Genomic DNA, 24494 nt, shown 5'->3' on the forward strand with positions numbered 1-24494 from the left:
AACACACGTGACATACTCAAATTCTCACTGCTTGGCCTCCAGCTCTACGACCCTTCATGCACTCCCTCATCCTTTGCAACATTAGCCCTCCCTATGCTCTCCCCATGCTTGTGGGAGCCTGCTCTGCTCCCAGTATTATTCCAACATCAGCATCTGTAATTGTTCATTCTCCAAGGCTTCCTCTCCCTGACCTCAGGTGTGTGCACAGCCAACAATGTCAATCTTCACTTGATGGTGCTGTCTCTCCCCACACACTCCCTGTCAACTCACTGTCCTAGTTTCTTCTTTCTTCTACAGCCACACACTCCACTTTGTCACCACTCTTTTTGGGGCTGTCTGTAATCAAGTTCCTGCCCCCACCTACACAGAAGTGGCCCTCTTGAAGGTTAACAGAGAGATCCTCATGGCAGATTCCAAGCCCCTTTTCTCAGGCTTTGACCTCTGTAGCACTTTGCACTAATGCCTGCTCTGGAAATGCTGTCATCTCCTGTGAGTCCCCATCAAGTGGCTCTCTTGGAGGTCCTCCTATCTCCTTGATAATACTTTCCCTGCTGCCTCTTCCTATTCTGGTTGCCCTTAAGATTTCTTCCTAAGCCATCATCTCTCTCTTCCCTACATTCTCTACATAGAAGATCCCATTTGTTCTCATGGTTCCAGCGTTGCTTGGGAGCATTCTCAAATCTCCATCTCCAACTCCAACTTCTTTCTTGAACTTGGATGACAAATTCCTACCTGGGGGCCCTTAGGGGTTTGCCCATTGGCGAACCTGCTGGCGCTCCATAAAAGGCACCCTCCTGTTGTATACCTTCGCTTAATTCAGCTGTGAGGTTATTACTCCCTTCCTCAAAAACCTTCAATGGCCCCCTCTGACTCCTGAGTGAAGTAACACTCCTTATGGTGGGTTCAGGACCACTACAGTCAAGCTTTAAGGCAGCTCTTTCAGCAGCTAGCCGACACTGCCTTCAGGGAAGCCTACGATTCAGCAAAACTCCTCCGACTGCCATTCCTCAAACATGCTTTCCTGCCTTCCTGTCTGGGAACCTGCTGTTTTCTACCAATGAGATGCCCAAAGAGAAGAGTCATACTCAACTGAAAGGGATCCTATAAATCATCTCCTCTAACTCATTTTACAGATGAGGAAAAATACACCCAGGCTAGGTGACCTCAAGGTCATATACTTTATTAGTTATAAATTATCTGGCTGGAGACCCACGGTCAAATTGTTTTTTCAGTGCACCACACTGCTTTCACTTCAGAGCCTATTAAGGATCTCATATATAAACAAATATTTAAGTTTTGTAAAGTTTGTAGGGTTTCTGAGGTCATATGGCTCCACTGGTAGCTAGGCAAAGCTCACAGCTGCAGGCGCCATGGCAGAATGGTCGAGATGACAGAACCACTTAGCACGTTTACCCTGCCCTGCCCTGCCCAAGGATTCAAAAATAAAAACCCTATGCCTCTGGGAAAACATTCCCTAGGAACAATGATTCTGACCCAGTGAGTTTTCATTGAGTGAAAACTGACCTTCAGAGGAAGCTCTCAAGTTCAGACTGAGTGTGGGTGACAGAAACCTAATGTAGGAGCCAGGTGACAGCCCACTCGGGTGATATTTTTGAAATCATACTGAGGTTCATGACCTCAGCAGAAATTAGGAACACAGAAGATGGAAACATAACTACACAGACCCAAAATGAGAGCACAGGAAAACAAGTAGATAAATGTCACAGAAGTTCCCTTCATCTGTGTGTGAAACAGGAAGACACTCTGGTTTGCTCCCTGGTCCCCACTCTCAACATTATGACTAATTGTAAAGGCCACACGCTTGAAACACACATGAAAAACCCCAAACACCAACACTATCCTCACACTTGGGTAGGAAACCACCTTACGAAGCTGTCTAACAAGAAAAATAGTCTTCATTATAAAAGGCTCTGGTAACAAATTGTACTTGTTTGGAATTCAAGAATACTGCTTCTAAAAACTCCCTTCTGGTGAAAAAAGACATGGATAGTAATAGCAGATGGAGGAAAACCCACCCTGCCCACTCTCTGGGACACACACACACACACACCAAACAAAAAACAAAACAAACAACCCCTCCCCCATCAGAGAAAAAAACCCCAACAATGCTAGACCCAGAGTAGGCACTCAAAAAATACTTTTTGGGGCTTCCCTGGTGGCGCAGTGGTTGAGAGTCCACCTGCCAATGCAGGGGACACGGGTTCGTGCCCCGGTCCGGGAAGATCCCACATGCCACGGAGCGGCTGGGCCCGTGAGCCATGGCCGCTGAGCCTGTGCGTCTGGAGCCTGGCTTCGCAACGGGAAAAAGCCACAGCGGTGAGAGGCCCACGTACCACAAAAACAAAACAAAACAAAACAAAACAAAATACTTTTTGATGAGCCTGCTCCTCCCTTGTAGCATTAGAGCTTAACAAGCAAGCAGTATTACCGGAAAACTTGATACCTGGAGCAGGGGTAAAGCTACATAGAACACTACAGACTATAAGGTGATGAAATAAGAACAGTATTTGGTTTTAAGGTACACCATTATCTCATGAAAGGAACCAAGCCAGCAGTTTTCTCCCTAGGAGACTGAGGGAGACAGGGAGAAGGGAAAGTTTATGAGAAAAGATAATGAGCTTAGTGTTTGACACATGGCTGTGAGGAAGCAATGGGACCCCTAGTTAGCTACATATATATATATATAGGTAAGTACAGGAGACAGTTCTGAATGACTGGGCAGGACCTGGGTGCAGGGACAGAAATGCAGATTACTGCTCCAGGCTAAAGCTTCTCACCCAGACATATGGGAGCTAGTGAGTGAGTGTCTCAGTCATTTGCTAATTGGCCAGAAGTTAGAATCGCAAATCTGGAGATAGAAACCAAGGGAGCAGCCAAAGACAAACATTTTCATTGTAATATGAACAATTAAACCATTTTAAAATTGGTCCAGTTAGTCCTGTCCTAGAGAGGGATATTTTGGATAAGGCCGAGTTAGGAGATTTAGATGAGCTGAATTCATGTTAACTCTCTTCTGCTTTATCCCACCACTTTCTGTTCAGTTATCTGAGAGTTATTTTTCTTGGCCCAACTTTGAGGAACATAAGACTTTACATGTTATAACTTGTGAATTGAGACTAAGGACTGTCACATGTGGTCACAAGGTGATTTCAGAGCCACTTTCAAGTATCTCAAAATGTCACTCAGTTTCTTTTTCATTTAAAATGTTTGTATAAACTGGCCAAATACCGGTTTTCCATTACCTTATCTATTTAGTAGGAGAAAACACATTTCATTATGACACTGAGTCGGAGTGATTTTCTGGGCCACGGCTCCTGAAGAATTGTGTCCTTGCTGTAGACAGAAGCGGTCTGCTCTCTGATAACACTGTACCAGGGCTTAGCCATGACTTGTCCAACAGAATCACCACTGGGGGTGAACCAGCCTCCAAGCAGCAGGGTGCTAGAGCTTACAGCTCCCCCAGTCCTATAAAGTCAGCCATCCCTGGATTAAGCTCTTTTTATTTCTTGATTGTTTAATGTCTTACATATTATAATCAGTATTTTAATTCAGGATTTGGGCCTTCTGGCAGTTTTCCGAAGGGCACACATTTGGAAGTCAACTAATTAAGAGTATTCTTTTCTTCCATCACCGCAAGTTCTCTGTACACTGAGAGAATATTTTTATACTCGTGGCCATGTTAATTTTTAAGCTGATGCTACCCCTGGGGCTGCGGACGCATAAGAGGCAGATAGAGGGAAAGCACGGCTGGTGACTCAAGGGGGGCTTTGTGGGTTGGCAGAGATAAAGGGAAAGGAGAAATTATGTGACACTGCATTTAACCAAGAAAATTTGTAAATCAATTTTTCTGCCTGAGAACAAGTACACATTTTGAGGAAGAGCACATTCATCTCTTTATCTTCAGAATTAAGTTGAGTGCTCAAAAAAAAAAAGTATATGAGCCACAATTCTAGGAAACAAAGATTGTAACTACAAACCAATGAGGTGTTTTAAATAAGGAGAAAGATATCAATCTTATTCCAACATATCTTGGCACATGTGTTAGAAGAAGCTCATGAAAGTAAGCCTGTATCTTGGGCAGTTAGCAGTTCTGACTTAATTCTGTGAATAAAGGCATGGCTACTGGGTTAGTGCTGTACCACTATAACCAAGTTTAAAAAGTCAAAAACCAAAACCAAGAAACTTTTTTTGGAAGAAGCAGGGAAACACGAGACTATAGACTCAAATGTGCTTGTGTCTGTGTAAAGAAACACTGGAGGGATGCACTAAGGGATGGGAATGTTGGAATAGAGAGGAGAGTGGGCAGCAGCAATGGGAGTGAGAGGTTTGCTTTTGTTTTTTTTACTGTATACGTTTATATCATTTTGATTTTTGCACCAATGTGAATATACCACCTACTCAAAAATTATGTTTATTAAAATAATGAAATTAAATAGGAGATAATAAAAGCAAAGAGCAAACTATATAAACAAGAGGTTGGGAATAGGATAAATCATATTCCTATCAAAATAACTTGAAGCTTATGTATAATTATAAATAATCTGTTAAATGTTAAGACTTGCTAAAACTAGGTGGTGGGTACCTATTACTTGTTACATTATTATCCTTATCTCACCTTTGTAAGACTGAAATATTTTCCCCCTCCAAAAAATAATTTGTTTAAAAGCACTTTTATTTCATCAAAATATTCTATCCTTAAGCCAAGGGAGAAACATTCTTATGAAAATATAGGCCATGTGATGGCAATCTGCATTAATTATTTGCTTTTTTACTTTCATACCCTGGTGTGATTTCAGTATTTACAAATAAGTAGACATTCTGATAAATATGCATGGACATTCATGAAATACTGCACAGTGTGTTGCCTAGAATGAAAAATTAGTAAGGAAAGTGGGTTTCTGCCCTCAAGTTTATATGCCTTAGCCTTGGAAACTTTTTTTTTTTTTTTTAAAGGCTTGGAAACTTAGTGCTAGAGTTGTGATGCCTTTCCAATTTTGAAAAAACTTTAACCAATGTCCTGTTTTCCAGGGTTTCTCCTCTCACACTCTGGGAATTAAATCCAAATCAAGCAAAGACTGAGTAGAGAAAATCATCAGCCCTAGGTAACTGGGGCTGGCAGGATGACCTTGGCCCACTTCTAGTCCTGTAAGAAACCTGTAAGACCAGGGCAGACGGTATGCCAGCCACCCAGGGCAAGGGGTGCTCTAGAATTTGGCTGACAATCTCAGGGGTAGGATGGAAAGCAAAGGCTATGACCAAGCTGAACACACTCAATTTCTTGGGATCGCTTAAGACTAGGCATGTCTCATCCAAATCCATAGTTCTGGAATCTCTTGTGGGGGGTTATTTAGTAAATGATTTTAGGTCTGGTGAACTTGGGTGTGGGACCTGGCCAGGCAAGCTTTCCCTGTGCATTTAACTAAGGTTCAATGAAGATAAGCACAGTACATCAGCAGGGCAACATTTCTTTCTTTCTTGTTTTTTTAATTAGATTTTTCTTTTTTTGAAAATTGCCTAAATGCATAATTTATAATCTATTTATTTATTTAAAAAAATTTATCTATTTTTGGCCACACTATGCGCGGCACGTGGGATCTTAGTTCCCCAACCAGGGATCAAACCCGCGACCCCTGTAGTGGAAGTGCAGAGTCTTAACCACTGGACTGCCAGGGAAGTCCCAGCAGGGCAACATTTCTAGTCCTACCATCTCTGCTTACCGTTTGGAGAGTGTCCCTGTGTCAGAGACGATGAAAGACCCTTTGCATACTTGATCTCCAATCCTGGCAATAACCCAGCAAGACTGTTGCTACTGGTTCCAATTTACAAATGAGAACAACTGAGGCTAAAAGAGTTTAAGTACGAAGCAAGTTACTTAAGGCCATAGAGATCATTTCTAGGAGAACCATATCTAAATTCAGGTCTGTCTGATTCTGAAAGCCATGTTTTTTTTCTACTCCAGCATTCAACCTCTGACATAATAGCTTTTAGCTTTAGTAGTTTGAACATTATGTAATTACACTAAAGATGACAGATCTACACATACTATTTGTGCTTGAGCATATCTGAAGTCACTTATAAAGACAAATGACAGTCACCTAAAAACAATTGCTTGGGAATGCAAAGCTATTCAAAAGATAAAAATTACATTTTCCTGCATGTAACAACAGTATTTAAAATATTAAACAAATTATAACCCCAAAGAAATGCATAAATCTTACCACCTTCCTCGAGTTTCATGTCTAATAGTTCATCTATAGGTTCATTAGAGGAGAAGAAAGAAAAGAAAATTGAGTCATTTTCATTTTGTAAGGAGTTTGAGTCAAATTACTAAAATTGAGTTGTTTTCCTTAATCTAGACTACCTGAGCATGCATTATGTATAGAGCTTTTGTCTAAGGCAGATAAAACACTTTTTCCATCTTCAGCTGTAAATATAACACATGCATTTGGTTATCACCGATTCAGAAAGGTGTGTGTGTTCATATACTAACGCTAAGGTAAATACATGGCTTCAGGAAGAAATGGTATCCACAAACTCACTCACACAGAAGCAGTGGTCCTCAGATGATAATTTACCCAAGCTGCTGGCTCTCCATGAATGCTGAGTTAACAGCCCTGAATCCTTGTTTTGTTTGGTAGAAAACTATATGACACTGATCAACAATTCTCCTTCTACGGACAAATGTGTGACTTAAGTACCAGAAGATCGAGTGACGGTGCGCTAAGGAACCTCAGCCACGTGGGCCTGGCTAAAATAAAAGGGCAGATTACGGGTGAAAGAAGCCAACCTGTAAAGGCGACATTCAGCGTGATTCCAACTATATGACACTCTGGTAAAAGCAAAACTATGGAGACAATAAAAAGATCAGTGGTTGCTAGGAGTTTGGGGGAGGGAAAGTTGAATAGGTGAAGCAACGGGGGATTTTTAGGACAGTGAAAGTACTCTGCATGTGGTGGATACATGGCATTAAACATTTGTGAAAACCTACAGACTGTACAACATCTAATGGAAACTATGGAATCTGAGAGATAATAATATGTCAGTGTTGGTTCACTGATTGTTTACCCTGGCGGGGGATGTTGCTAGCGGGGGTGACTATGCATGTGCGGGGGGCAGGGCATAGATGGGAACTCTTTGTACCTTCTGCCTGATAAAGTGTGTGCGTGTGCGTGTGCGTGTGTACGCACAATATAACGACCTTAAAACCTGGTTTGCTCATAGGTACATTAGACTTTCTACAGGTCCCAGAATAAAGGACAGATCGCACTTCATTATAATGGGCTCCATTCTGTGTATATGTAAAAGAAGGAAATCAACATTTACGATCTCAAAATATTATGCAGCTACCACAAGCAAGTGAACATACGGCACAGAGAGAAAATCTGATCCCCCTGTACTGTCGCATGTTGTATAAATAAACGATCTCTATTGATAATTTGAATAGAAATAGAATCAACTGGAGTTTACATTTTTCCCACAAAACTAAAATTTTTCTATTCGATTACTTAGATTCCCACAGGATTCGTGCTGTCAGCCCCGCATGATCCTGAGGCTGGAGGGTGATACAATACACCCTTACAATATTGTAAGAGTCTCTGACAATACAGTCAGAGACTCTTACATGGCCAGCCTGCCTCTCTGGCTTCTTCTACCACTTACTCCCTCCGTCAACCTCTAGGACATTGTTCCTCTGACCTTCCCCTGGTCCTCCCTGGATCATAGTCTTTGCCCAGGCTGTTTCTTTTGCTTTGATAGGTCTTGCAGTAGCCTTGACTTAGCCAGTTCCCCGATGCCCTCGAACAGGTGAAGTCACCCTAACACACAGGCCCATCGCCCTTGCAGCCCACACCCAAGTTGGAGTTGCCCAGTTACTTGTGTAATTGTTAGGTTACCACCTGCTTCCCCTTTTGACTGTAAGCCCCATCCTGGAAGGGTCCATCACCATGGGCCCAGAGCCCTGTGCTGTGTCCGCCACAGAGGTGGCTCTCAATTAACATCCGCTGAACAAATGAAGAAGTACATGAGTAAGTGAAGGCATACAAGCACGAAGGGATGACACGAAGCCAAGCTGTAGAGGCAAAAAAGTGATAGTTTTTTTTTTTTTTTCCCCTGTTGAAAGACAGATGGGGGAAAAGCAAAGGAAGCAGTAAATGGGAGAAGAATAAAGTAGGTGATGTGGTTGGAAAAGTAGGAAGGAACACAGAGTGTGAAGGGAAGAGATGGAAGAGAGGGGGAGTTCTAGGGTGTAATCTGCCCCCTCCTGTCTCCTGGAAAGGCTGCCCCAGCAAAGGGCAGAGGCAGATACATTCCGAGAGGGCCAGGCTGAACAGGCAGTTGGGGTAATTTTAGTTCTCTTCCTATTACCTATAAAACTTTCCCCTGCATCTCCAAGAATTTGAGTCCCAGCGAAAGGCTCAGCTTTCCATCCTGAGTTCTGTCACACTTTACCCTACCCCATGCTCCTCATGCGAGAACGCACCAGTGAATGAATGGGCTGTAATAGCAGAAGGCAGGAATAGCTGACAAGCCCTTCAAAGCACACTGTCTGGTCCACCAGTGCTCTGATCCCTCTTCCGACCACACGAGGGTCAGTACGCCAGAGGGATCTGGCGCCACTCAGTACTGAGCAGGCCCAGGAACCACCTGGAAGAGCAGTGTCTGAGCTCTGCCATCTGTTCCCAACCATGACCAATACACACCCCATGACACAGCCAAAATCGAACTCCCCTGATGTCATCATGTAATCTCTTTGCAACCATCTCTACAGCCCAAATGGCAGTTACAACTCGTAATGGTAATAGCAGAAATGTTATCACCTGTTGTAAAAGAAATAGTATCAATAGTGATGCTCCCCTGACAGGCTGCTGCTGAAATGACTAATGATGCTTTTTCTAGTTCAAAATATACAACCTCTCTCAATAATGCTATAGGGTCAACAGCACTGATATCTGAAAATTTAAAACTTAAATGATAGGAAGCAAATTAATATAGAATTTTCTCAATTGGAAAAAAAGGTCTAGAAGAAGTTTACTGAAAAAGAAAATGAGCTGGCTGTTGTGCAGCAGTATTTCAGAAGCAATTCTAAATAAAAATCGAAACTTACTCTTAAAACTAGAGGATTCCTTGTGCTGGTTTTCATCCTCTAATGAAATTAACCTTAAAATTAAAAAACAAAGTTTAGTAATGTTGTTCTGAAAATGTTATACTTATGATAGGGCCAGATTTTCTGTACAATATCTATTACTGTACATACACACACACACAATATGAACATACAGTCATTTACATGCTATATATTTTTGGAAGAAGAAATAAATTTGCTGGCTTTCTTCTGTCCCTGTATTAAAACTGGTTAGTAGTATCTTAATGTCTGAATTTAGTTTCATGCCAAGGCACATATTCTGTAAATATCTAGGTGGGCAGTTATGTATAACAAAGATAGATACTTACAGTTATCACTTTAAAAACATAGTTAAAAAACTGATGGGCAAGCAGGTGTTTATTCTGATTCGTGGTGTTACAGGAGAGGATACCTCAGGAGGCTAGCTAAATTACATAAGGCTGAAAGCAGGATCATTCTCAAATCCACAAGACTGTTGCCTACTGAACTCTCACTATTCATGGGTAAGATGATGGCACAGATACATCACCACCCTGAGATTCAGCTGGTGCCTCTGAATCCCCCTCCTAGCGAAGTGGTTCACTTTACCTGCCATTTCTGAACAAAATTCTTATTAAATTTCATTGTCATTTAAACTAGTTACTTTTATACTTTTTGAGCTTTAAAAAAGGAAGTACTAAAAATAATGAAGAAATATGAAATTAATTAAAACTAACCACCCAAAACTAATCTTCGGTGGTTCCTCTCTAAGTAAAAGTTAATGCTTTACTTTGATTGCAGTAACATATATGGTGAAAAAAAGGCACCAGAACTCACTCCAGGCCCTGCCTCTTACTATACTAGGGGCCATGGGCAGTCCCTTAACCTCTCTGAGCCCCACTTCCATCATTAACACAACAGGGAAATGCCTATGTTAATTACACGGAGGGTCATCATGAGAATGAGTTGAGATAACATGAATAAAGCACCTGGCATTGTGTTTCATACACAGTAGGTGCTCACTAAATGGTAGCTAGCATCACCATTACTAACAGTAATAGGTTAAATTGCTTCCCCCTCAAATAGTCAATTGTACTAGATTCAGAGCACATTCTATAGCTGTTCCTACAGTGAAAAATTGTCTTTGTTCTGCACTACAGGAATTTTCTAGTATTTGCTTTAAAATTAAAGAAGGCGGGCTTCCCTGGTGGCGCAGTGGTGAGTCCGCCTGCCAATGCAGGGGACACGGGTTCGTGCCCCGGTCTGGGAAGATCCCATGTGCCGCAGAGCAGCTGGGCCCGTGAGCCATGGCCGCTGAGCCTGCGCGTCCGGAGCCTGTGCTCCACAACGGGAGAGGCCACAACAGTGAGAGGCCCGCGTACCGCAAAATAAATAAATAAATAAATAAAATTAAAGAAGGCTACCCTTGGTGGTAAATACTTCCATCAGACAAAAAAGATATTTAAAACCTGATTTAGAAACACAGTAAAAATGTAAACCTGTTTTAGCACAAGATTGTCATCTAAACTTTTTTGTGTGGAAAAGGAAGAACAAATGGAAGTAAGGTAATCTACTAGGTTAGCCAGCTCAAGATTAACCCCATTCCCACAGGCTATGACATCTCAACAGAAAAAGACATAGGTTCACATGTAAACCTTCTCCTTGCTGTATGAGTTGAGGAATCATGCAGCATATATGTTGAAAAGTTCATCTCAGTGTTTAAAAATGACTGGAGGAGGCTTCTCTGTAAAGAGGCAAGAAATGATGATGGAGAGTCACTTCCTGCGCTCAAAGCTGCTCTCCGCTTCACAGAGGAGGAAACAGAAAGTCTGCACGTAGAAACAAAATGTCAAGACCCAACACTTGTGTATCATAACACCTGAGTACTACATGTGTTGTGAAGTAAGCTAATAAGTTATTTCCTTCTATGAGAGAAAAGCCGGGGATTTCCTATCTAGGACAGGATCTTGTAACTGATGGTGACAAAAGGAATAGATGGGGTGCAGAAATCCCAGAGAGCAGGAAGCTGGGTCTGAGGCCAGGGAGTACTGGGGACCTTTACCCTCTCTTGCCCCAGTCAACTCCTCACAAGTTGCCCTTCCTAAGACCCCAGAAAGGGGTCTCTTCTTGGGATAAGTGAGTCCCGGCCTAGCAGGAATATGTGAGGGGAGGAGTTTGGCCTCAATTTTAGTACATCTACTCAGAGAAGTGAGGAAGTAAAGCAGTCACCCTGTGTCAGAAACCCTGGCAGACTCGGTCTGCGAGGATGGCGGTGGCCTTACCTGTGGGAAGAAAGGTTTGCCAAGAGAAGGAGCCGTGACTTACTGACTTGGTTCCTCCACTGAGGCCTCTGCACTTTCCTGCTGGGCAATCTTCTTCCTTTCTTCTTTCTCAACCAGCTTTTTCATAGGGTCTTGTAAGCTCTTGATCAGGATAATAGGAAAGAAAACAAAAGAAAATGAAAGGTCAATTAAAAACTCAACTGCCACTGGTCCCAGGAATCAAACCCTGAATTAGAGGTTTGGGGAGGTAAGCTTGAACCAAACAAGTGGACAGAAATGAAATGTTGGATGTTCTCAGACCTATCCAAGAAATACTAGCTTATAAAGGAGAGTTGTTTTGCCACTAGATTTATGTTTTTCCCTTTTGTGATAAGTTATTCAAAAGAAGGCCTTTTGGCTATTGCTAACTTTATGTTCCATCTTTAACATGCAGCTAAGATAAACATTCTGTTCTGCTTGCAGCCCACACACTGACAGAGTAGAAGCTTTCTCTCCCCCAAAGATGAGACAATTTTATTTTTAATTTTGTTTGCTATTTTGCAATATAAAACAGCTTATTTTTTAAAAAACAAGAGGAAACAAACCCTTTTTTTTTCAGACCCAAAATAGTGACTTAACAAATTCTGACAAGTTAACTCCCACGAGTGGACAGAGCAGGTGCGTCCAAATCTTTGTAGGTTAAAAACGGGTGAGAGTCTTTTTTGGGCACATAATTCCTTTGAGCGACTGTTCTTACAGTTTATTAAATATTTAAGGAAAGGTGTTTTTTTTTTTTTTTAAAAAGCAAAAAGTGCCAAGGAACTGTACACCAGTGACAAAGCCTGAAAAAGCAAAACATCCCTGTAACAACTGAATAATGAGTTATATACAAAGATCTCCATTTCTGGCCTAATTATAATACAAACAAAAAAGAAATATCTCAAGATACTTATCCTGCTTATATTCTCAGAACTATTAAAGTCCTCATCCTTTGGGTCTTCACCTCTCTGTTCCTGTCTCCTTCCCATTCCTCACTTTTCTAGTATGACACACACACAGAGGAGGCAATAACTTTTCATATGCCAACTCGGACTGATTACTGAGGGCTGACCAGAGGGCTGGTTGAAGATGGTCTGAAGGCTGAGTCTTGGCAGAGTGGAGCTGTGATTGGTTTTGGTGTCTGCCATGGACACTAGATGGACACTGGTGTCACTCTTCCTGCTAGAATAATTTTCCTATAACACCCAGGCCATCACATTACCCTTTTTCTCAAGAACCCATTGTAGTTTCTTATTTCCTTCCATTTCTAGTCTAAACTTCTCTGACCAATTTAAAAGATCTTCTAAAATGTGACCCTATCCTACTCTTCCAGATGCATTCCCACTAACCTCACATGTCCTTCCGTTCAATTAGGCTTCTCTCCTCACGGTCTCCTGTGTGCTAGTTGCTCCCTTCCTATCTTTGCTCATTCTGCTGCTTTAACCTAAAAAGCTCTCTCTACCTATCTGTCTGTCCTCAAAGTCCTATCAGTCTCTGCAAAGTCCAGACCAGTTACTACCATTTTTCATAAAGCGTCATTCACTGAGCATGCCAAATTCAAGAACGTCCTTCCATCTCCTAACTGCACTTACAGTTTTATTAGTATTTCATTATACATATCCTGTATTATGTTTTGTCTTTTAAAAATATTTTTTTAATTAGAAAAGTAATAAAACCACATGTAGAATGTTTGGGAAGTAAAAAAGGAAAAATTACTCGTAATTCCATTTCCCTAAAATAGTTATTAGTTTTATAATATTTCCTTTCTGTTTTTTTTCTTACTCATACGACTTATACAATTGGAATCCTTGTTTGTATAGTAGATATTTTTATAGAGCATAGATGCCCTCTTAACCAATTTAATGTATGTAGATATTTCATAATTAAAACAATTTGAGTGCAGAATATAAAGAAGATTTTATATATCTTAAACATTTAATATTGAATTAAAAAATATAAATGTTTAATTTATATTGCCAATATTCTAAGGTAGGGCTAAATGTTCTCTTTGAATGTATGTCCCGATTAGGATTCTGACGCATTTTCTTGCTTAAACCACATCCATAAGGCACTGCCATAGTTTTTAATGATTCCCTATTTCTGGACATTTAGATTAGTACACTCAGTCAGTGAATAGTGTTTGAGCACATCCCAAGGCCAGGGGCTGTTTCGGGTGCTGGGGATACATGGTGCACAAGACAGACAAAATCATAAGCTAGTGATGGATCCAGGCAGAGAACTGATATAGGGGGATAGAAAGTGACTGGGTCATAAGGTAGCAGGTAGCAGGAATGTCCTCTCTTAGAAGTGATATTTCAACTCAGAGCTAAATGGCAGGAAGGAGCCATCCACGTGCAGCTCAGGAGAACCACGGGCCCCAGGTGCAAAGGCCTAGCGGTAGGAACAGCTTGGCTTGTTTCGGCTGTAGAGTAGTGGGTAACAGGACAAGTCTCATGAGACTGGGATAAAGAGGTCAACAGGGGTCACACAGGGAGAACGTTCCTTTACCCACATTCCTCAATACTTAACATTTTGCCCCCATTAGTTTCCTTATACTCTTTTGCTCTTTCTGTCTCTCTACTGCATGACAACTAAATGGACTCTATGATCCTTGGCTGGAGGGGGAAATGCTATGAAGGACAGCATTGGAACAAATGAAGCAATTGGAATATGGACCATAGTCTTGGTGTTCTTCATATATGTGTGTGTGTGTGTGTGTGTGTGTACACCCAAAGGCATCTGGTAAAAGCTGGGCACGTGTGTGTGTGTGTGTGTGTGTGTGCATTTTGGAAATGTGCAACCACAAGGAGTAGTTGAACAGATGTCAAGGACTTACTCTTTTCAACTGAGCTGCCAATCACGGCACTCACACACACACTCATACACACCCCACTTCCAGCAGTTTTATTCTCTAAAGAGTGGTCCAGCCCTGGTCAAAGTGAAGCCAGGAGAATTTCCAGAGAAGGCTCCGCCGGCTCCAAGTCTTGCTTTTAGATTCTGTGACGCTTTGCTCAGGCCTCCTGGTTTGCTCAGTTATCTTCTCTCTGCATTTCCTTTGTATCAATCAGCAGTGGCAGGGCCAGGACAGCTGCTCTCAGCCGGCCATGTCTAGCTGCCACAGTGCTCGCCTAAGCCCCTGAGATGCCCTTGACAGCTCCATGGTTATCATCCCTTCTGTCTCTAGCCTGACCTCCCCTCAGAACCACACTCCAGCAGCTCTCAGACAACCCCTTTGTGATGTAAACCACTTATTCCTTCTTTTCAACCCCTGCTCCTGTTGGGCCATTAGCAGGCACTCAATTGTTGGCCCCCTGTCACCACCATCACGGTTAAGTCACTATTGTGCTTCACCAACAGAATGGCTGCAGTTCCAATTGCTACTTTATTATTAATAATTCCTGTGACAATCACTCCTTCCTTCCTTCTATTACCATTGTCCTTAAAACAATTTTGTTGTTGCCACTCAAGTGAGGTGCTGTGTATGCACCTGTTGGTTGATAAATTAATGTACATAAGGTTAAACTGCAAAAATTAGAGCTCTTTAGCTAAGAAATTCAAAGGTTAGGGGAATCATGTGAAAAGGCTTATAAAATCATAAGCAAAATTAATACTGAGCACATGGGCTTATTTATTAAATATTAGAATTTTGAACTAAGAGGACTCGTGTGTGTGTGTATCTTTACTGAGATATAATTCACATACCACAGAATTCACTCATTTAAAGTGTACAATTCAATGGTTTACAATATAGTCACAGTTGTGTGATCATTAACACAATCAATTTTAGAACATTTTCAGAAGGCGTCTCTTGAAGCAAGAGAGAGTTTTAGATCAAACTAAGCTATATGTTCCTCTACAGAGCAAGGGAAAAAACCCTGCAACACCACATATGGAACTTGTTTCTTACAAAAGATGGTACACATTGAAGATATAAAGAGGCTTAGAGGAACTCTAAAACATTATGGAGGACAAATCATGTCTGCTTTCCTCCTTCAAAATCAGTTCCCGGGTGTGACTGTTAGATACAGGATATTCTACATGGTGAATCACGACGTTTTCCAAGGTTTGATTATAAAGGCCCAACTGGGGGCAGGCGGGTAGAGGTGAATTCTTCAGATTAAAGTCCAAAACTCAGCTGAAAACGCTTAACCCTGTAGCATCCTTAAAAGTCAGAGGTGACAGCATCTTCTGTGTGACGTGAACATCTGCTCAGGCAAAATGAATCTAAGACGCCTGGCTGACTGTGCAGACAAGGCAGCCATCAGATGGAAGTAGTTTGAATCACTGGCTGATGGAAGCCATGTTCAAATCCATGTCCAGAAATAAAACGTCAAAGCATTCTGTTTCTAAACCCCAAACCTTCTAGGCCCTTCATTAAAATTGCTTGGGAAAATCACTATGAATTAGAAGCAATACAACATCATATAAGACTGAAAGGTTCTCTGTGAAGGAGGGAATGTTTTTAGACCAAGTAACCTTTCTCTGTTAAGGCTGCACTGACATGCTAATAGTTTCCATCAATGCTTAAATGGTTTCAGGAAGCACACACACAATATGTAAGATCAGCGTGACAGAGGAAACTTACAGACCGAGCTTGCAAAAGTGTCTTAGAAAGGAAACAGCTTAATATAATAAAGGGAGTTACTACTTCCTGTATTAGGAAAATAAAAGCAACAGCAACATTCATCTGAATGAAAGCAAAACTACTCAGCAAAACAAATTTCACAGGCAAAAGAACAGCAATCAGCCCTCATCTAACGACCTAAATTTAATGTTTAACTTTGACAACTGGGTAACGTTTCCTCTAATCTTTATTACTTTTAATTTTCTTAGGCTACTTCCCATTAATTACACGATATGTATATAAAGGTGCCAAATAATTGTTTATAAAAGGAAATAAAAGTGCTCAAAATAGCACGGCATGGTTAAAAGATGCTGAACTCAGTTGGGTTTGTGTATATTTGTGATTTTATAATTAGTAGCACATGAGGAATAAAAAGCAGAGGCCATGATGATGTGTATGAGCCACATAATTTATGGACATTTAGCTCACATGTCCTCCCCACCCATGCAGCTATAAATTTATAAAGGCACTGTACAAGGAACACAAATTAATCTAGGACCAGAAGGTACTCTTGAATTCTACTGTAGAACAAAAAAGTTAAACAGTAAAACTACAGAAAAATAAACACAGTCTATTCTTTAAAATAAGATGGAGACTTCCCTGGTGGTGCAGTGGTTAAGAATTCGACTCCCAGTGCAGGGGATGCGGCTTTGATCCCTGGTCAGGGAACTAGATCCTACACGCATGCCGCAACTATGAATTCGCATGCCACAACTAAGACCCGGCACAACAACAACAACAAAAAAAAAGATGGAAAATTAGTACTGGGAAGGCATCATAGTGTACTAGAAAGAGATGGACTTCGGAAATAGTTCACGTAGTGCTGTGCCCTGGTAAAGGGTCTTCACCCCCGGGAGCCTCTCTTTACCCATCAGAACAAAGGAGACAAGTAAACCATCCTTGGGACATTGTGAGGATTAACTGAGATAATGTCTTTGCAGAGTACCAAGCTCATAGTAAGCACTCAAAACGTGCTTTCTTATCAATGACTTTTAAAGATCTAAAAGGAATTAGATGTCTTAAGGGCTCATTTTGTGTTACGTACCGCATTCCATGTTTCATACATCTCTCAAAACCCAGATAAACACTGTCCTTCCGATTTCCTGACATGGACATGGAGATCAGGGGAGGTGAAGTAATTTGCTTAAGGCCATTCAACCATTAACAAGGAGAAGCAATATTTAAATCCAGGTCTTTACAATTCTACAACTAGTTAAGAAACTGTATTGAATAACCAGGCCAAGAATATCTACTGAACTCCCCTTTCATATGAAGTACCAAGGAGATGGAGAGGGCTTCATTTCAAATTCTAAAGGAAGGGCCATGGTATTCGAAGACTGACATATACAAGATGCTTTTCGCCTTCAAGCAAATACTTGGAGGATATGGGGAGGGGGAAGGGTGAGCTGTGACAGGGCGAGAGAGAGGCATGGACACATACACACTACCAAACGTAAGGTAGATAGCTAGTGGGAAGCAGCCGCATAGCACAGGGAGATCAGCTCGGTGCTTTGTGACCACCTAGAGGGGTGGGATAGGGAGGGTGGGAGGGAGGGAGACGCAAGAGGGAAGAGCTATGGGAACATATGTATAACTGATTCACTTTGTTATAAAGCAGAAACGAACACACCATTGTAAAGCAATTATACCCCAATAAAGATGTTAAAAATAAATAAATAAATAAAACAGCCAGGACATGGAAAAAAATACTTTAAAGTGCTATTTTTAATTGAAAATTTATAGCTGTACTTTTTTTTTTTTTTTTTTTTTTTTGTGGTATGCGGGCCTCTCACCGCTGTGGCCTCTCCCGCTGCAGAGCACAGGCTCCGGAAGTGCAGGCTCAGCGGCCATGGCTCACGGGCCCAGCCGCTCCACGGCACGCGGGATCCTCCCGGACCGGGGCACGAACCCGCATCCCCTGCATCGGCAGGCAGACTCTCAACCACTGCGCCGCCAGGGAAGCCCTATAGCTGTACTTTTTAAAGGTGGCGATTCTGCTTTCTCTACCCTCCTGTCTCACAGCCAGAACACCACCTGAAAGAAGTGCCACAAGGCAGAGTGAAAGAAGCATAAGCATCCCTGTTTCCAGATCTACCATGTACTGGGCATGTGTCCTTGGGCAAATTACTAGACCTTTCTGAGCTTCAGTTTCCTCATTTGAAACATGGAAACAAGAACAAGTATGCCCACTTCCCCAAGGCTACTTTGAGGATTAACTAAAATATATGCACTTTCTATATGTCAATGCTGAACCTAACGTATTATTCATTATAAGACCCAACCTTGGTACATTAGAGTCCCACGTACCATGACAAATTCTTCTAGACATTATTGCACTTCACCCTTAGCAGAACGCCTGGCATAAAGTAACTACGCACACAATGCTAATATTTTTTCCTTTTCCCTCAAGGAAGAGGTGGAAAATAAGAAGAGGTGGTGAGGAGAGAAGCATCTTACTGTTGTGAACAGGGCCTGGGCTACCAGCTGCCCTGAAGAACCAATGTCAGTCATCAAGGATGAATGGATGACCAGCCACGCTTGGGTGTGTCCCCATCCAATCTGAAATACCTCAGATTTCAGTGGTAGCCACGGTCAGTCTCTCTACCGCTCCTCTCCCAGTGACCTGGATGCAGCCCAATTTGCTGTTGGCAATGATCTGGCCTGGAGCAGCTTGGGGAAAAACATCATTCTGCTAAATGCTGTGTAAAGTAAAGACACTGAGAAAAAACTTGAAAGTCTAAAAGGATATTCTGGATGTTCACCATGAGTAATTGCCATGTTGGGACTGGCAACTAAAATTGCATTGCAGGGATATTTACCCAATTTTCATAAAAACTATTATGGCTTTATTTTCAAAGCAAGTAACTACAGAGCCATGTGGCTTGTCGGTAAATGTTCAAGTGATTAACTGAGAAATGGGGTGGGTGGAAGAAGGCTGTGAGGCATACGAATTTGAGAAAAACAAAATTTAGAAAGAGATGTTTTTTGAACTGTTAGAACTAAAAGCATTTGAGTCTGCAGAATGATGTTCCATATAACAGTGCTAAGTCCTAGACCCCAGGAGAGAGAGGAGGGAACAGTGGCACATCCATTTCGATGGTTATTTTTGAACATGCACAGTTAGGTTTTCAAATTCAGGTTTCCTTAGAGTTAAAATCTTGGCGCAGACCAAGAGCCACTTGCAAAGCCAAAGCGCATTTTTTAGAATTAGCCCTGTTACAGGGGTGGGACACCCTCTTGCTTTTCTGGGGTGCAGGCCGGCCCTGCCCTCTCCTATCCCTGGTGGGAGTGACCTGAGCCCAGACCAGGGTCTGCAGGGCAGAAAGGCTGCCAGAGCGTCTGGGGGAGCAGGGAGGGAGGAGGTTGGGTTTCCCTGGGCAAGGTTAGTGAGACCTCCCATTCCACTGCCATAAAGCCTTGCCTGTGCAAAACTAATAACCTAGGGTGAAAATGGTGCCTAAGAAAGTAACTGAAGCTGGGCTCCAGAACCCGACAACCACAGCAAACCCTTCTGTATCGATACCGCCAATGGCTGTCTTCTGGATCCACTGACAGAATGTTTAATAATCCATCCCTCCCCCACTCCCCCCCGCCCATGGAGCACCAAGGCTGCCACAGTCACAACCACCACCACCACACGGCTGGGCAGTGACAGAGCTAGACTCAGAGCCAGATCTGGCTGGCTCCAGGGCTTGTGCTCCCACATGCTTTGATTTATCCCATAACCAGAGTCAAAAACCGGCTTTCCTCCCCACGACACTGCAGTGGGGCACATCACAGGACTACACTCTGCTACTGACCACTGCCATTCAATATAGGTCCTCATCTCTTCACAAATACCAGTGCAGAAGGACATGCCTTCCCTTCAACCAGCCCCCAGGGAGCGTGTCCACGTCTTCAAAGGGCCCAATGCTCACTTCTCTACAAAGACATCCAACTCAGCGCATGTGCCGGCACGTCAGATAGGGGAGAAAAGGCCACTGGTACAAACAGAATTTTAGATTTTCCAATGAAAAGTCACTTGACTCCTGAGGGCTATTTTTTTTTTTTTCTTAAAAAAATTTTTTTTTCCTGTTGCCTGTTCTGGATATGTGGAGAAATGTGTAAGTAAGTGACATCCTGAAAGGATGAAGCAAACATGACCACATCTGAAGGCTGGTAATTTAAGACAGGTACTGCTTTCCTGTAGACAGCATTTCTTTTAGTTTTCTTCCAAAAAAAAAAAAAAAATGTTTTAAACTCTTAGTCTAAATTACTTTCTCTAAAAAAGCTTTCAAGATAGGGCTAGTCACTATCCCCATGACTTGATAATTTCTACCATGTAAAAGACATTCCCGAATGATGTGGAATCAGTATAAAATTAACACACTAATGATAATTCATGCAAAATTATATGTTAGTAGCATTGTAATGAACCAATAAATATTTATTGCTTGAAAATATGAGATTAGGGAATTGCTTCTTTTATGGGAAACCACTCAAAAGATAGTCTTTCAACTTTCAACTTGAGCTGTTACAATTATTAGATTAACAATTTTTTTGTTAACTTTAAATTTCAAGGCTAAATTTTCCACAAAGTTAAAATGCTACAAAAATGTATTTATCATGAAATTAGAATGATGAAGGAATATGTCAATAAATGTAGAATCGATATAGTCAGGCCTGAATAAAAATGTAATAGCTGTTGTCACATAAAATAGTACCACAAAATATTCCTAAAATGTCAAAATCGTCACTTGGAAAAATTTCAAGTTGTGTGAGGTGAAGACTCAATTCACTTTTATAATAAAAATATTATACAAGAAAGAATTACACATATTTTCTAGAGAAAGGCTCATTAGAAATAAAACGAACTTCTGGGACACGAGTTACATCTCTGTAATTCTGCAGCAAAAGACTCTTCCCTCCCAACAGGATGCACTGAGTGTTTAACACATTAATTATCATCCTTCATCAAGCATAAAACTAACAGTCAGGAAATACAGCTGCAATAGCACAATTATCAACACACTCAGACTACGCCCCACAGCAAAGAAAGCAAATGGGTTGCTTTTCATTAACAGAGCTTGGCACACCTTCCCAAAGACAATGTTTTCTTTCCAGCCAGCATCCCAAAAGGCATTTAAGGGGCTATTTGCTTAGGTAAATCCAAAGAACAAGTAAACCATGAAAATATTTAATTAAATTTCAAAATATTCATTATTGATATACAGTGCCACTCATATATATACATATGTGTGTACACATATGTATACCTATATGTATTGAAAGATGATTTGATCAAGCCAAAATCTTTTATATAAAAGGCTTGTATTTTTAAAACATTATTAGTGCAAGAGGGTTGGTAAGTAAGGTTATAGTCCATGCTTGACTGTGATACATAAGGTATTCATGGTTTTCGTTCTCATAGTTTGTGGCATACAGTATGATATGCAATGCGCCTCCATCTGTGCAGTAATGGGCTGGGTGATAACAGTGTTCTATGACACGGGTTTGAGTCCATATAAAGAAAGTAATTAGCTACTAGCTTCAGATTCTAATATAACATGTCATCACTGAAAGCCTAGATGAATAGCATTCTAAAGAGATAATAAAAGCATAGTTTATTTGGTTTACTTCTGGACACTTAACATCCTTAATATTATTATAATCTTATTACACCTTAACAGATGTATTATTGCTCCTACCGAATTTATATTACAATTGAACTATAAACTGTTCCTTAAACCATAATTTAAGGAAGGCTTGGGGGATGTAAAAGGCAATGGGTAGGGGCTTCCCTGGTGGCGCAGTGGTTGAGAGTCCGCCTGCCGATGCAGGGGACACGGGTTCGTGCCCTGGTCCAGGAAGATCCCACATGCTGCGGAGCGGCTGGGCCCGTGAGCCATGGCCGCTGGGCCTGCGCATCCGGAGCCTGTGCTCTGCAACGGGAGAGGCCACAACAGTGAGAGGCCCGCGTACCAAAAAAAAAAAAAAAGGCAGTGGGTAATCATCTGCCCAAAATATTTGGAATTATATCTGAAGCACTGCCATCAAACTTTCACTAAATTCCCTGCCCAGAAAGCCTCTAGCATAATCAGCTTGGTCCTCTCTGCAGGAAAGATATCACAGCAAAACTTAAGGAGTCATATTTTCTTCAGCACAGAAGGCCAGGGATACACATAGGATTCTTCTATGCTTGTGGCACAACTTCCATTTCATGATTTTATACTGTACTTTATATGCAATTAACTCAAATCTGAACCTCTTTAAAACTGTATCTGAGATAGGCATTATCTCATCTTCCATCTGGCCAACTTGTGTTATGTACAGTTGTCTTTCAAATGACTGATAACCTTTGTATTCCTTATAATATAAACTCTGACACACATTTATGCCCTAAAACCTAACACTTGCTGCCTTACCAAAGGTTAATCCATGGGATTCTGCTCAGGCCTGTGTAAGAAATGTGAGTAGTGTGAGTTATAATAATTTTAATCAATCTGCCTTGGTCGGGATAGCTGCTTCCTAAGGCGCCGAAAGCAGCAGTAAATCACAGAGAAGGCATGCAGTCCTTACCAACAGCTGTAACATAGCCAGTGTGATAAGGAAGGCTGCGGGTTCGCTGTGTGCGGAACATCTGGCTGGACCAAGGACGATGCACAAGAAATGAAAGGTCCGTCCCCTCAAGTGCCTATAGTTCAACTGTTTACACTATGCAGCATGTCAGCAAGCACCAGTGAAAGAGTAAGTGACCAGCTGACAAGGGGATCAGGAAAAACAAACTCGATGGCCAGGGGATCTGTCTGGGGTCAGGTCAGGTACATAACAAGGTGAGGGGACTGTCTTGCGTTCCTCTTGGGACCTCCAATTAAAGGGTCACGGCCTTAAAGTGTTTCTGTCTTAGTACTTTTGTAGATGCAGTGACATTATAAGCATCTCAAAATCAAAGAGGTGTTTTAAGGCAAAAGAAAAAAGAAAAATCTTCTTAATGTTTTGTCAAGCAAAGTGTCGAGACCTACTTACAAACTGCCTGAAAAATTAAAAGGAAGGTAATTTCAAGGTGAAGTTTAACTAGTTCTTTCCTAGTCTCTTCCTTTCAGAGATACAACCTGGCAACAAAGCACCCTGTGTTCTGTCACCATTCTGAAAATCCTTTTAGAACCCAAATCCCTTCCATATCTCGATATGTATTCACCCTCAGCAACCATTACAGAGCAAAGTGATTCCACCTTCAGTTGTAATACTGAGAACCTGACATTTTGCATGTGTTCCTTTTGGGTTGAGAAATCATTGAGTTTAATGTTGCTTCTTCAATTAGAAAATATGACTGCAGTGTTAGGAAAAAATCATATTCTATATTGGATGGTACTCACAGAATAAAATGATATTTGTTAGAAGTAAGGGAAGAAAGAAAAATGTCTTCTTAAGTGAGTATATTTTAAGTTAATAAGTAAAAAGTAATAAAGTGTACTAGACTTGCACAATTTTCTCTTTGGCAACGTCAAACAAGTATTTTAAAGGAGGAGGGCCAATCATTAGGCTCAAGTTCACCACAATTCATCTCCCAGTGACAAGTACCAAGGTTAAACCTGTGTTTTTGGATGGCTGTGGCTTATTGTTGTATTGAATACTGATGTGGTAAAAAAGACCCTACTAGGGGGCATAATTCTCTCTTTGACATTTAGAGTCTGTTATAATAATGATGCTTGCTTCAACAGACATTGCTGGTGATAGAAACAAACCTTTACTTTTTATGAGATTTTCTAACGGCCTCTCTAGCTCTCATACCTTTTTTTCTTAATGTAATATTTATTTATTTTAATTTTTTTTACATCTTTATTGGAGTATAATTGCTTTACAATGGTGTGTTAGTTTCTGCTTTATAACAAAGTGAATCAGTTATACATATACATATGTTGCCATATCTCTTCCCTCTTGCGTCTCCCTCCCTCCCACCCTCCCTATCCCACCCTTCCAGGCAGTCACAAAGCACCAAGCTGATCTCCCTGTGCTATGCAGCTGCTTCCCACTAGCTATCTATTTTGCATTTGGTAGCGTATATATGTCCATGCCTCTCTCTCGCTTTGTCACAGCTTACCCTTCTCCCTCCCCATATCCTCAAGTCCATTCTCCAGAAGGTCTGTGTCTTTATTCCTGTCTTACCCCTAGGTTCTTCATGACATTTTTTTTTCTTAAATTTCATATATATGTGTTAGCATATGGTATTTGCCTTTCTCTTTCTGACTTACTTCACTCTGTATGACAGACTCTTGCTCCATCCACCTCACTACGAATAACTCAATTTCGTTTCTTTTTATGGCTGAGTAATATTCCATTGTATATATGTGCCACATCTTCTTTATCCATTCATCCGATGATGGACACTTAGGTTGTTTCCATCTCCGGGCTATTGTAAATAGAGCTGCAATGAACATTTTGGTACATGACTCTTTTTGCATTATGGTTT

At 41.4% G+C, this 24494-nt stretch overlaps 1 protein-coding gene across 14 annotated transcripts in view; it reads right to left on the reverse strand.

Annotated features, from left to right (window-relative positions):
* The window catches only part of ICA1 (islet cell autoantigen 1), a 144812-nt gene that overhangs the window by 16920 nt on the left and 103398 nt on the right, over nucleotides 1-24494 (reverse strand). For 12 of the 14 annotated variants that reach the window (XM_060157090.1, XM_060157084.1, XM_060157089.1 and 9 more), the window contains 3 exons: nucleotides 11447-11544; nucleotides 9125-9177; nucleotides 6240-6272 (listed from right to left, as the gene is read on the reverse strand). In XM_060157090.1, coding sequence (XP_060013073.1) covers nucleotides 6240-6272; nucleotides 9125-9177; nucleotides 11447-11544 — 184 coding nt within the window. Of the gene's footprint in view, nucleotides 1-6239; nucleotides 6281-9123; nucleotides 9178-9330; nucleotides 9433-11446; nucleotides 11545-24494 lie in introns of all 14 variants that reach the window. The other 2 variants (XM_060157095.1, XM_060157083.1) reach the window with 2 other exon arrangements.

This window comes from Lagenorhynchus albirostris, chromosome 8 (genome assembly GCF_949774975.1).
Source record: "Lagenorhynchus albirostris chromosome 8, mLagAlb1.1, whole genome shotgun sequence".
NCBI classification, from domain to species: Eukaryota; Metazoa; Chordata; class Mammalia; order Artiodactyla; family Delphinidae; genus Lagenorhynchus; species Lagenorhynchus albirostris.